Source organism: Bos taurus, chromosome 3, assembly GCF_002263795.3.
Source record: "Bos taurus isolate L1 Dominette 01449 registration number 42190680 breed Hereford chromosome 3, ARS-UCD2.0, whole genome shotgun sequence".
Taxonomy (NCBI): Eukaryota; Metazoa; Chordata; class Mammalia; order Artiodactyla; family Bovidae; genus Bos; species Bos taurus.
This window is the reverse complement of record NC_037330.1, coordinates 16,477,602-16,490,533: the sequence shown is the minus strand read 5'-3', so window position 1 is coordinate 16,490,533 and position 12,932 is coordinate 16,477,602. Positions and strand designations below refer to the sequence as shown.

The 12,932-nt window shown below is 57.4% G+C and overlaps 3 protein-coding genes across 7 annotated transcripts in view; 1 reads left to right on the top strand and 2 right to left on the bottom strand.

Moving 5' to 3' along the window:
• The window catches only part of DENND4B (DENN domain containing 4B), a 14,700-nt gene extending 12,660 nt beyond the window's left edge, over positions 1-2,040 (bottom strand). The window contains exon 1 of one of the 2 annotated variants that reach the window (XM_024989952.2): positions 1,699-2,040. Coding sequence is in view for 1 of the 2 variants with exons in the window: in XM_024989951.2 (XP_024845719.1) it covers positions 566-575 (10 nt within the window). In the remaining variant the exon portion in view is untranslated. Of the gene's footprint in view, positions 1-565; positions 1,591-1,698 lie in introns of those variants that run through there. The other variant, XM_024989951.2, reaches the window with a different exon arrangement.
• Positions 1,093-3,375, top strand: LOC132344833 (uncharacterized). The gene is made up of 2 exons (XM_059884989.1): positions 1,093-1,171; positions 1,582-3,375. Exons 1-2 carry the CDS (start codon positions 1,124-1,126, stop codon positions 2,359-2,361), a joined length of 828 nt encoding a protein of 275 aa, XP_059740972.1. The 5' UTR covers positions 1,093-1,123; the 3' UTR covers positions 2,362-3,375.
• Positions 3,320-12,932, bottom strand: CRTC2 (CREB regulated transcription coactivator 2). Of its 4 annotated transcripts, none has more exons than XM_059884829.1 (14): positions 12,634-12,932; positions 9,806-9,907; positions 9,604-9,717; positions 8,951-9,015; positions 8,273-8,341; positions 7,999-8,102; positions 7,856-7,885; positions 7,618-7,697; positions 7,471-7,520; positions 7,113-7,357; positions 6,347-6,753; positions 4,806-5,075; positions 4,117-4,303; positions 3,320-3,975 (listed from the first exon to the last, which is right to left on the bottom strand). In XM_059884829.1, the coding sequence occupies exons 1-14, from the start codon at positions 12,784-12,786 to the stop codon at positions 3,755-3,757; spliced, it is 2,097 nt and encodes a 698-aa protein (XP_059740812.1). In that variant the 5' UTR covers positions 12,787-12,932; the 3' UTR covers positions 3,320-3,754. The 4 variants fall into 4 exon arrangements, with proteins under 4 accessions (XP_059740812.1, XP_059740813.1, NP_001069718.1 ...); XM_059884830.1 differs by having other exon boundaries at positions 7,618-7,682; NM_001076250.1 differs by having other exon boundaries at positions 7,618-7,682; positions 8,951-9,012; positions 9,601-9,717; positions 12,634-12,837.

Here is a 12,932-nt window from a genome sequence, read left to right as displayed (position 1 = left end):
TCCTTAAAGAGACCAGGACCCTCCCTCTTGGTGGTACCAGCCCTCTTTCCAAAGAACCCACTGCACACAGCTAACCTAGGCTCTGGGTTCTGACATCACATGGTTTCTGTATCCCTTTTAAAGCCCCAGCCCTCTTCACTCCCTAACATAACAGAGATCACAATCTTTTCTGTAATGGCCTACAATGACATTCATTCTGGCCATGATATCAGGCCTATTACAGTCTTTTTATGGATTTCTGGCCTTCTTACTCTAGTTGACATTCTAAGAATCTCATGAGCCAGCTAATATTCTTAAAGAGCCCACCTCTAGGTTTTTGTGAGGAGGCCACAAAACCCAGGCTTTAAGTGTCTTTTCACCAGACTCCAGTGTCCTTTTTCCTAACCTAGCTCCACTAACCTGACCAAAAAAAAAAATCAGTACCCTCCAACCTCCAGGATCCTTAGGTATCCTCAGTTAGGTCCAAAGCAGTTGTGGGAGACAGTCCCCACCATCCCCAAGCCCTCCTCCATGAAGCCCAGAGACAGAAACAGGCCCACAGCGGCTTCTCAGTAACTCTTCTCACCTGCCTCCATGGCCCAACCCCCGGGAGTAGGAGCCTCAAGGGTCCCCGGGTGCCCTGAGTGTAGAAGCTGGGAAACAGCTTGGTGGGTGGCTTGCAGCAGAGGACTGGAGGCGTGGGGGCTGCTTCAGAGGGGAAGGGAGGTGACTTCCTGAAACAGTGGAGGGGAAGCTGCAGCTCGGCGGAAGTCAGCCTATGGGTGTGTGTGTGTGGTGCTGGTGGGGGTGTGCGGAGGTTGGGGGGGTATTGTCAGAAGGTGCCAACACAGCATCATTCCAAGTTGGAAGCTTAGCCTAAAGGACCCGGAGCAAGGCAGAGGCAGCTCAGATTAGATCCAGCATGTACAGTCCTACTTAACCTCCCACCCTTGCCGAGAGAAGAGGGGGCAAGGGAATCTCATGGACCCAAGCTGGCTCTCCTTAACCTGGCCTCTGGTCACTCACACACACACCAACTCCAGCTAAATTTAGTCTCCACGTCTGCGAGGTAAAGCCAGGAGTCAGCGTCAGCCTCCTGATTTAGCTCTGGGACCCAGCCGCGTGCCTCGTCCACTGCAGGCGAATGGGAGCCCTATGTCCTCTGCCCCAAGGAGCAGGCAGGAACCACGAGGTGAGACCAGCTGAGGGGCGAGTGGCTCCCATCGGCAGGACCTGCGCACCCGGGCCTCTCCTCACCAAGCTAGGGAAGAGCCCAGCAGGAAGGCAGCCCTTTCTCCCTAGGGAACGCAAGAGGCAGGGACACCACTCCGGGTCCCGGCGCCCACGAGCCGGACAGCGGGAAGTTCGCGTTGGGGCAAAGGGCGCGCCGAGCGGGAGGAGGCTGAGGAAGGAGCAGGAGGGCAGAGGAGCGGACGCGCAGGCGGCCGGGGACGTGACGGCAGCAGCGCCGGCCGCCGCGTGACTGGAGCGGGAGGGAGGGGTGCTCAGGCTCGGGACCCGCGGGAGCAGGAGGGGTGCAGGGCGCCGGGCACAGCTAGCTAACTCCAGACTGCGCCCTCCCCTCCACTTTCACTTCCCCAGGAGAGAGGAACCGGAACCAGATGTGCAGCGCCAGAGAACAGCTGGGGAGAGCCCCCGCCCCGCCCGCGCTCCCTCCCTCCCTTCCCCGCCCGCTGCCCCGCCCGGTCCAGCCCCTACCTGCCTGCCCCGAGACTCCCCGGCCGGCCGGCCCGCGGGCGGGTGGCTCGGAAGGCGGGCTGGCGGGCCGGCGGACGGCGAGGCTACCCGGCCCCGGACATGGCGCACCCGACTCGGGCGCCGCTCCCGCCGGGACGGCGAATGAAGGAGGAAGAGGCGGCCGAGGGCGCCGGGGCGCAGGGCGCCTTGGAGGGAGATCCGGGCGATCCCAGCGTCCCCGCCGCGCTGCGCCACGCGGGGACTGTGCTGCCGCGCCTCTCGCTCGCGCCGCGCGGTCCCCCCAGCTCCTGCCGCGCTGAGGGCCCGGTGCTTCTCCGCGCGCCCCGCTTTCTCCGCTCCCCCCACCCCCCCTCCGGGACCACGGGCGCCGCCGCTCCCCCCACCCCCCCCTCCCCGGCCGGCGGCCGTGACCCTGGCAGCGCCTGCCCAGCGCCCGACCGCCTGCAGCGCGACCCCTGGCGGCTGGGAGGGCCCCTTGCACCCAGGGAGCTTCCCACCACCCAGCCATTGTCGCCGGACACTGACCCTAGGCGGCCCCTGAAGTCCGAGGCGCGCTCTCGTCCCGCCCTCGAGCCTACTCAGATGTGGCTTGCCTGCCTGGGTGAAGGCCCTGAAAGTCTAGTGTGCGGAGACCCAGGTGGCTGCCCCTATTTCCAGCTTTAGGGCACACTGCATTCCGTTCCAGCCTAAGCCAGAAGTTCTCAGTTCTCATTTTTGAAAATGACAACAGTTTTGGAAAGAGGAAGAGGAGCCCGGACTGTGGGCTGTGGGCAAGTAGCAGAGGCAAAGGTAACGGAGGAGGGGCACCACTCTTCTGTGCTGTGTGAGGGAAAGAAGAGGGCAGAAGCTCAGAGGACTAGCACCCCAAGCCAAAAAGAGGAAACCATCAAAACAGGTTAGCTAGCACTCAAGCCTCTGAATGAGTGAGTGGAGAAGAGTGGGAGGGTGAAGTGAGTTCACGCAGGGTGAGGGGCAGAAGGAGAATGAGAAGCCTTGGGTCGTAGGCTGGCTGGGTACATCGAACTTCCAGGTCCTCTAGGCTTAGTAGTTTTTAAACCCTCTCTCCTTGGAAGCCTTAGCACTGAGGCCAGATACACCTCTGGAGAGGTGGGGTCATTCTACCAGAAATATCCAGAGCTGAGAGCTCAACCTTCTCACCTCCTGACTTGCTGCCAGGGTCTCAAGTTTGAGGAAGAGCAGCAGCAGACAAAGCCCCTGTCCCCTGACGCCCCAGCAAGGCCCTGGGCAGGTGAGAAGGCAGCTGTGCTGCCACGGGGTCTACACCCGGCCTGCAGCCCTATGTCCGGTGCTGAGTACAAATTCTGAGGCTTTGGGGGCCCCTCCACAAACCACATGGTGTTGAGAAGATGCAAAATGCATAATAGGGGACTTCCCTGGTGTTCCAGTGGGTAAGACTCCATGCTCCCAATGCCCAGGCTTGATCCCTGATCAGGGAACTAGATCCCACATGCCCCGAATGCAATGAAGGTCCCGCATGCTGCAACTAAGACTTGGCACAGCAAATTAAAAAAAAAAAAAGCATAGCAGGCGAAGACTTATGTCCCCAAGGACTCCCTTGATCCCCAGCTGTATCCCAAACAGGAGCCAACCACACCAAAGATTTAATAGGATTTTTTTATTAACATATAATATATTTAATAAAAAATAATATCCACTCTGGCTCTCTCCTCCACTGCAAGGGGAAGAGCGGTGAGGAGGGGCTGGCACTGCCCACCCCTAGGCATCCGGACAAGCCCTGCCTCCGGGGCTCCCCTCTACCCCCCACTTTCCAACAGGCTCTGACCTCCAGACAGACGGTTCAAAGTTACAAGTGCTTTAGGCCCTCCCTTGAGCTCCCCCAGGTGCCCCCCGCTTGTGCAGAATTCAGGGGCCACCTGGAAAAAACCCCTTGCCTTTTCTCATTCTTGGGATCCTTTGTTCATGTCAGAAAGAGGATCTGGGGGCAGAGAGTGGCACCTCTACTGGCCAGGGGGAAGGGAGGAAAGGGACAGTGACAAGGGACAGGGCCGAGAAGAGGGATGGCGCTGAGGTGGCCTCACTGCAGCCGGTCACTGCGGAACGAGTCCTCCACAGCCGGATCAGGCAGCAGGGCGCAGGGGTCACTCAGCATGCTGAGCCCCTCCAGGCCCAGTGGCTCCATGCGCAGCTCCTCCTCCAGCCCCAGCCCCAGCCCCAGCCCAGCTGCTGACACCTCGAAGCCCGGCACTCCGGCCAGGGCCGCTGCAATCTCCTTGGAGAAGCCTGGGGAGGCGTCTCCTGTGTGGACGGAAGAGACGAGTGAGACCCCCACGCCTCATGAACTCTTCCAAGACCGCCCCCCTACCTGCCCAGTCTCCTGCTGAGCCACCCAATGTATCCCGCCCTCCTCCATCCTCAGTCACTGTCCACACCTCTCACCTGTGAGGATGACGTTAGGCCCTGAGCCGTGGCGGGAACAGTGGGTTACGTTCTGGTGGTTGAGGGCGTGAGGGTCCTGGGGGCCACTCACTGGTCCCTCACCCCCTAAGAAGCCAGGCCCTTCGGAAAAGCCAGGGGGATCCAGCGCCAGGCTGGTCGATGGGTTCTCCATGTTGAACTGCTCCAGCTATGGACACACAGACAAGCCTGGAGTAAGTGGGCTTCAGTTACTGCCTGGCTTTGCTGAGCACTGCTCACACCCCCACCTTGCCCAGTCATCTTCATTCACCTCTCTCTACCCCACCTCACCTCCCACACTGCGGAACAAAAGCAGAGATAGAGGGAAATGGCAACAAGCACAGTGACAGAAGAGAACGCAGGCCCAGAGGAGGTGAGGGCACCGTGCCTACTGGGACAGAGCACGCACGTGCCAGGAAGACGATGGGTCAGAGCAGCAATCACCAAAGAGCAAGCTGCGTGGAGGGGGCTGGGCCAGACGGGCAGGAGTGGGGGCAAATGCAGCGAGAGAGGAGCCCCAAGTTGATGGGATTGTATTACCCAGGTAGAAGAAAGAAGGCTCTCCCCCACCTAGATGCTCCAATTCAGAGTGCCCCCCTCAATACCACTCAGCTCTTTTGACCCACCTCCATCCCCTCCCCTGCTTCTGAGCTAGAGACCCAGGTACTCACGTTCCCCAGGCTGAAGTCACTCATCGACCGGTGGTAAGACTGTTGCCCGTGCCCACTGGGTCCGGGCGGGTACAGTGTCCCATACTGCAGCTGCCTGCCTGGGGGCTGGCCCCCTGAGGGCTGCACTGAGCAGGCCTGAGAGGGCAGCCCTGGCTGCTGCAGAGGCTTTGGGGTGGGTTGCTGGGTGGGCAGAACCAGACTTGGGGGGCTGTATGGGTATGGAGGCAGCCGCTGGTCGGTGGGCAGCTTACTGGTATCCAGGGCGACGCCCTGAAGAGAGGCAAGCAAAAAGGGACAAGCTTACCCCTCAGTGTGCCCCTTCAGAGGAACTCTTTGTCAGGGCTTCCCACCCTCTTCAGCTGCAGCCATCCTCAACACAAAACCAAAAGCGTTCCATTGGGCATCGCTGGGGGGCAACTACTTTCAAAACAGCATCTCGGAATGCAAGCAACTGAATGAGGTTAACACAAGGACATTCTGAATCCACTCCAGGAGGCAACGAATCTTAAACTGGGGTACTCTACTATCAGTAATCAACTACTTGTGAGACACCTCACAAGCTACTGATCACACAACAATGACCTTGACAACTGTTCTAAAGCCCTGAAGAGGCCAGAGGACTGCGAGAGGAAGGAGGGTTGAAAGGAGCTGGTGATTAGGCTCCCTCCAAGTCCCGGGGGAGCAGAGCCCTTGCTGGCCTGGCCTTAGCCTTTCCTACAGAAAAGGGGGTCTGCGTCAAGATGGAACACAAAACACACATTCCAGGGAAGAACAACAAAGGAGGAAGGGAAACGAGAACGGAGGAGAGGGAAAGGAGAGCATCAGGGTGAAAGGAGAAGAGGAGCAGAGAGAACGGAAAGGGGGAGAGGGGAGGGAAGGAGGGAAGAGCTAAGGACATCAGCCTCGAGGGAAAAGCCCTAAACCAAGAATTTGGGGTTCTGGTCCCAACTCTTCCCTCACATGCTGTGTAAACTTGGGAAAGTCACTTTCCCTCTGGGCCCCAACGTCGTCTGTAAAATGAAGGGACTGGGATCCATCACTGGACAGTCTCTATGAAATCTAAGAAGGCAGGTGAGGAGATGGGAGAGGGAGTGGGGCAGGATGGAGGCAGGAGGAAAAAGACAAGAAAAGAGGACAGGAACCAAAAAGAGAGAGAAAAGGAAAGGACAAGCGGTCATCTGGTGAGTGTGCAGCTGGGCTGGGCACGGTGCCGAGCGCTTCCCGCATGTGATTGCCTCTGATTCTTACATTGCTGGCCTGAGGATGCTGAGGCTCACAGGAGTTAAATAAACATTGAAGGAGACTGCTGCTAAGAGGTGGGGCCAGGATTTGAAACTAGAAAGCTGAACCCCAGGGTTTGCATTCTTAAAGCCAAGAGGAAAGAAGATAGATCCAAGCCGGGCTCATAGAGGATGGAGTGGATGGGGACGGATAACACCAGGAGTGAAGGAGAAGAGGTACTGGAAGAAAGCAGGGTGGGAGGGAGAGAACTCGGCAGAAGGAGGGGAAGACAGACATGTAGGGAAGGCAGCCACGCATACCTGAGTGATGGAAGACAAGGTGGGTGACATTGTTGGCGAAAACTGTTTGGGCAGTTGCTGTTGGGACCTTCTGGCGTCGGCTGGGCCCGCGGGCAAACTCAGGGGACTGAGGGGCACACGGCGGTGGCGGGGGGAGGCCCCAGGGGCAGAAGCTGGGTAAGCGGGGGCCCCCAGCACCGGAGAGGAAGCGGAAGAGGAGGAAGAGGAGGAGGAGAGGGCCGGGGCACTGAGCGAGGGGTGGCCCAGGGAGGTGGTGGGCAGTGCGTGGCGAGCCAAGGAGGAAGCAGGCAGTGAGGGGTGACTGTGGGAGCCCTGGAGCTGGGGCTGAGGACTGCTCAGGGAAGCCTGGAGGTTGGGATTGCTTAGGGAGGACTGAAAGGATGGGTGGCTGAGAGGTGAATGAAGTCCTGTAGGCACAGACAAAAAACCAGAAATGCCAACATTACTGATGGGAACTGGGCCCCTTCTGCTCGGAATGGGTAGCAGTGACCAGACTATGAAAGTGGCAACACGATGTCCTCCCTACTCTGTCCCTGACAGTCAGACTGGCATTGCACACTTGGGGCTGCTCTCCATCTTCTTTTGAGGAACAGCCACACTCACTAGCTCTCACTGGCAGACGACTGCAGTGAGGGAAACTGGGGGGGACAGACGAAGGGTGGGGTGTGGGCAGCCACAGGAAAATCCTAGGTGCTCGAGCTTCCCACCCCTTTGTCCCTCCAGCTAGACAGCACCCCAGGGACACACAGCCAGGACAGCCACTCACCTGGCGCATCATAGCCCGGGCCCAGGGCCAGGCCCCCGCTGATGCCCAGGTGGGTCATGGTGTGGGTCAAATTGGAGGTACTGCTGCCCCCACTCAGGCTGGGATAGGCTGTCTCCTCTGGGTCCAGGGGGGTGGGTAGCGGTGGGGGAAAGTGCAGGTTGGTGAGGTCAGGTAGGGAGCCTCCCGTGTTCATGGCAGGTGGGAGGACAGGCACAGTGGCAGGCTGGTCAGGAGACGGGAAGATGCTGGGAAAGAAGACAAGATGTAATGGGGCAGTGGTCAGCAAAGAGCAGAGCCCAGCAGCCCACAGTTCCCTTTACAGCCCTCCCCACCTCAGCTGACCTCATAGAGTACTTACTTAATTCCAGGGACTTCACAGGACCGAGGTCGGGAGGAGGACGAGGACAGCTGAGGAGAGAAGAAGGTGGCAGATGAGGACAGAGCTCAGTGGAGAACCCTGAAGACCTGCTCCATGGAAAGAAGAGGGACAGTGGGCCATGCCTACCTTCTTAGCATCCCATGGTTTCAACAAGTGCTTATCATCTAGCAAGTTCTCCTCAATAGCAGGGACTTGAAAGAGAAAGACTGGTGGTGAGAGGGTTGGAGAAGGCAGTAAGGCAGGGTAGGAATCAGATGCAGGCAGGAGGGAGATCCCTCCCTGGCTCTGAAGAAAGCCCCCAGCACCAGCCCAGAAATTCTCTGGCATTCAGTACCCGCATACTGAATGCGGTGGGGACACATACCTTTGGAGTCCGTCTCGCCGTCCAGACAACCTGCAAAGGACGGAGTGGCTGTATGTGGTGGAGTTGGCGGAAGTGCCCACCTGCCTACCTGCTTCAGACAGAAGTTCCACGGACTGACCTCACCCTGGGACATGGCTGCTTACCTCCACGGCGGCTCGGCAGGACGCTGGGGGCTGCAGGGCTTGGATACGTGTCCTGAGGGCTGGGGTTCATCACGCTTGTGTGAAGGGCAGAGTCAGAGCTTGTCCTGTGAGGGGAACAGAGATGAGCTGGCACCCATGACAGTCTTCCTGCTCCTCATGCCCTGCTCAGTAGGGGAAAACACTAGCTGGGCTGGGACAGGGTTGGGTGAGGGAACAGGGCCCCAGAAACTACAGATAAGGAGAGATGTGGCCTAAAGAAGGCAAGGGCCATCACCTGTTAAGTGCAGATGGTAGTCGAAACAACTGTCCCTTCTCTGCAGGGAAACTGCCCCAGGGCATTGTCCTGGGATGGAAAAACAAAGTCATGAGGAGGAAGGCTCATAAGGACCAGAAGACAGGTATTGGGAGCAGGCGGGGAATGTGGGGCAGCCAAGAGGGCTGGGCACCCAGGCTCATGCCTCTTTCTTTCTGATCCTTCTGATACTTGTGATCCGTGAACCCTCTCCACAAACAACCTAAGATCTGGAAATCCTCAACTTCTATCTGTCAGGACAAGCTGAATAGGAATCTTAGAGCCTAGCATATGTGCTGGGTATGAATATTAGGGATAAGATGGACAGGGGAGGGGTTCCGAATCTGAGTGTACCCACTCTTGATAGAAGGCAGCCACTTTCACCTGCCACCCTGCCCGTCTCCCCTCCCCCTCACACACACACACCCCAGCTACCATTGGTCCTGCTCTGGCTGGACAGGGAGGCTTGGCCACCCGTGTCAACATGGCCAAGACTGGACTCTGACCCATTACTCCACCTACCCCCACCCCTCCCAGCCCTGCCATTGTGGGAGGAGGTATGGCTGAAAGCCTGGCCAAGCAGGCCCAGACTCAACTCCAGCTCCAGCCAGAGACAAGTCAGAGAGTGGGCAGGAGATCCTGCCTGCCCTGGACACTGACCTCCGCCAGCTGGACTCCGGGGGAGGAGATAAATAGGCAGGACTATAGGGAGAGCTGTCAATGTGAAGAGCACCAGTTAAGGGAAAAAGTGAGGAGGGGATGGGTGGAAGAGAGACCAGATAAGAGAAAAATAATGGAGGCAGCAGATGAGTTGTTTTAAGAAACAAACACCTTTTTTTTTCTCCTCCTCTACACGGGCAAAAATAAGGACAAAGAATGGAAGAGAAAAAAGGGAATCGGGCCTAATGGAGTCAGAAAAAATAGATGATTGTCTAAGCAGCCTTTGGGGGAGACAGGTTGTTGTGACGGTCTCGGAGATTGAATGCCACAAACAGAAATGTGAGCAGGAGGGAAGCAAAACCCTTGTAGCATGAGTTGTCAGGGAGCCGTGCATCTAGCAGCAAAGAGCAAGCTGAAGTAAAGCAGGTCAGCACCAGCCAGAGATGGTGGGCACAACCACAGGAGGGACAGCTCCGTCACAGGAGCCAGCGCTGACAGAAGGGCCAAACGTCACTTTTCAGGGAGACTGGGAAAAGGAGCTTCTGCAAGATGGGACTGGACAGCACCTCAAGTCCCTTTTCCCACCATGAGCTCCCGAGGAACCCCACCCCACCACCCGCCAGACTGCGCAGCCCCTCGGTGAAGGATATGTGGCGGGCGTAGCGGCGAAGCGGGGACACCATTCTTCGGGGATCTCGCTGCACCCGTTCCACCAGCCCGTGATGTCGAGTGCTCCGAGATGAATCCAGAGGGGAGTGGAGGGGGCTCTGCCAAAAGAGACCGCAAGTCAACAGAGGAAGCCCCCTGAGAGCCTGCTCTCCACCCCTGACACCCTGCAAGCCAGCGTCCACTCACCTGGAACTCGGCTAGGCCACAGCCAATCTGGTTCACATTGGGCAGAGAGCCACCATAGTGGGAGCTCCTTGTGTATGCCAGCCGAAGTTTTTGGGCCTGTAACTGAGACATGGAGGACAGATGGGAACGTCAGGGAGGGTCCTGAGCACTGTTCCTGTAGCCACGTTTGCCATCCCTGTCTCTAGGACACGTTACTATTGCTGATGCTTTCAAGAGACCTGCCAGAAGAAAAGCCACTGCTGGGGGAGAGACCCAGTGAGACCCAGTACAAACAATCTGCTCTAGCTCTTCTGCAGCTGCCCCCATCCATGCTATCACTCATGCCTGGCATCACCCTGCCAGGGAGAACCTAACACTCTACTCAGGGCCTGTCCCAGTTGGCATCAGTCCAAAGAGAGTTCCTGAGGGGCTGCCAGGAGCCCCCAGGCTAATCACCTGGGTTAATTCCTGGGGCAGAGTGACTATTAGGCAACTCTGCTTTCCCTTCCAGATGCGTACAGGACTAATTGGAAGACAAGGGAAGGGTCACAGGTGGATGCCGTAGAGCCATGACTGCCAGTCTCTTTCCTTCTTGCTCTGGACGGCAGGCACAGGCTTTTGGTCTCTGCCATTTGCCCAGCCTCAGGAAGGCTACACAGAGCCTCCGAAAATAGAACAACTAACTGATGGCTCTTCTACCCGGAAAAACAGAGCTGAGACCAGTAAGCATTCTTCTACCTAGTCCTAAAGCCCCTAAATTGGCAGGGGAGCCTGGAGAATGGGGGTGTGTGGTGGGGAGAAGCAGTAGTCTACTCTAGCCTGGCCTAGAGCTATCTCCTTGGCCTCATCCCCACTTTAGGGAGGTGTGTCTGGCCCTGGAGTAAGACACCACACCCCTCAGCCTGGCATGGTTTTAGTCTTCCTAAAGATCTCATGTCCCTCTGTGAGAGGTGAGCATCTACTTCTGAGGCTCAGCCTCTGCCACCAGCCAAACAAGGAGACCCAAGACAGCTGATCAGTGGTAACTTCTAGGAGCTTCCATGGCTCATGCTGTTGTGCACAGACCAACATCAGAATTGACTCTCTGTCCTAAGAGGTCAGTCCAGCGAGTTCAGTGGGACACTTTAAGACCACTACTCATATATATGATAACCCCAGCTTCTCAGTAGTACAGGTCCCACAGCCCATATCTGCCTGAGATGAGACCTCCCAGCTGGCCGGATAACAGGTTGAACTCCAGGTCTCTAATCTCTAGTTTTAGGTCTCCAGGCACAGACCATGCTTGCCCTAGGTTTTTTATGTGCAGAAGAGAAGTTACCCAACAGGGGTAAGGTGAGTTGAAGGGACAGACTGAAGCACCACAAAGAAAGAAGGCCCAGCTTTTGAGCTTTTGTGTGTACACACTAGCCCTAGATCCCACCGTTCCTCCGCTGGCGTCACAGTCCAGAGGGCATGGCCTCAAGCTGTCAGCTGGAGGTCAGCCTCTCGCCCACCTTCTTGTCTCTGCCCCACCTGGATCAAAAGCTCCTAAAGGGGAGCAGTCAACAGTTAGATCAGGAGTCTCGTAGCAGTTAGAGGGGATTATGTGCACACACACACAATTTACTTCCCCATCTAACTTTCTCTGACTCCCCAAAACTAGGACACATGGTCTCTAGAGACTCAAAAAAGTAAAAAAGCACAAAAAAGACCAACAGAGGTAAGGGAGACACACAGACAAATACAACCAGAGTCCCAGTCACAGACAGATTCAATCAAAGGCAGTCAGACCAGAAGAAAGAACTTTGAAATGTGGTACTCATGTTCAGCCATCCATCACGCTTTACATTCCTTCTAACTCCCAGCCAGGAGGGATCACTGCAATATCCTCACCTGCTGTTTGAGAATAATGTGTCCCTAAATTAGGACTGCATACCAGCTGGGCAAACTCCCACCCCACCTCTCCCTGACATCCAGCCCTGGGAAGGAAGACACCAAGATAGGGGGGTGCACGGAGGCTAGGTAGCTTCCGAAGCAATTCTGCCAGGATGCCTTCTTTCTGGAACTGCGTAGGAATGAATATTTCCTCCCCATAGAAGACCCTCCAAGCACCCTATAACTAACCCCCCAAACGTCCATCTTCCTAGAAAGTTCAGCAAAGCATCGGTTCCACATAACTGATAGCTTACTGGTTACCTACCTCCTTTCGAGTTCCAAAGCCCTATCTCTCCTCCGAGGCGGCCAAGGCAAAATACCAAGCACCAGTCTGTGAGCAATGGACCTCACCTTCATTCACGTCAGGAAACCACAAAAAGTATTTGAAAAAGGAAGCAAAGGGACGCAGGAGGGGACTTCCTGCCCCACTGTACCCAGTTCAAACCACTCATGGGGCCCTTTCCCGGAGATACTAAGTGCCGAGAGTAGCACAACAAGGCAGAGGGACCAGATAAGAGGAGATCACCAATTCAGAGAAGCTAGACTAGGGCAAGCAGGCCATGCCCCCCGCCCCATAACCCAGTATGGAAGATGCTGAGTCCCTGAGAGAACTCAATCAGAGATGCGCAAGGACCACCCACATCCTAACTCCTCAGGGTTTCGGGGACCATCTCCTCTCTGTGTCCATTCCTGCCTCACTTATTCCGCGTTCCCAGTCGTTCCCAAACCCCCCAACCTCTCAGGAGTTTCTACCTCCTCCCGCAAAATCCGTCTTCCTGCCCTCGGACCCTCCACCCGCGCCTCCCAGACGGCGGCGCCCGCTGCCCCTGCCGCGTTCCGCCTCTTTCGCTACGGCTCCCGCCCCCGCCCCGCCTCTCGGCTCCCCGCTCTGGGACAGCTCTACTCGGCTCCCGCTTCCCGGCGCGGCCCCTCACCCGGGTGGAGCCGATGTCCATCATCACCTCCTCGAAGGCCGCCGTCTCCTCGGCCTGACGCTGCTTCTGCAGCGCGATCTTCTCACTAAACTTACGCGGATTGGAAGCTGAGGCCGTGGCCGAACCGGGCCCATTCGCTCCCGACGTCGCCATCTTCCTCCCCCGTCCCTCCCCGCCACCCTCCCAATACAAGCCACGGCCTCCGCCGCGGGCCCCGGCCCGGCTCTTCCAGCCGTAGCCGCCGCCGCCGCCTCAGCGAGCACCGCGAACCCGGCCCCAGCCTAGCCCTGACCTGCTGC

Excerpts from the sequence above, each read along its gene's own strand:
- LOC132344833 (XM_059884989.1), top strand. The coding sequence starts at position 1,124 with ATGGGAGCCCTATGTCCTCTGCCCCAAGGAGCAGGCAGGAACCACGAG. Across the intron at positions 1,172-1,581 it reads GAGCAGGCAGGAACCACGAG|GAGAGAGGAACCGGAACCAG; the intron begins GTGAGACCAGCT and ends TCACTTCCCCAG.
- CRTC2 (XM_059884829.1), bottom strand. The coding sequence starts at position 12,786 with ATGGCGACGTCGGGAGCGAATGGGCCCGGTTCGGCCACGGCCTCAGCT. Across the intron at positions 7,886-7,998 it reads CCTGCCGAGCCGCCGTGGAG|GTTGTCTGGACGGCGAGACG; the intron begins GTAAGCAGCCAT and ends CGTCCTTTGCAG. Across the intron at positions 3,976-4,116 it reads GCCTAACGTCATCCTCACAG|GAGACGCCTCCCCAGGCTTC; the intron begins GTGAGAGGTGTG and ends CCGTCCACACAG.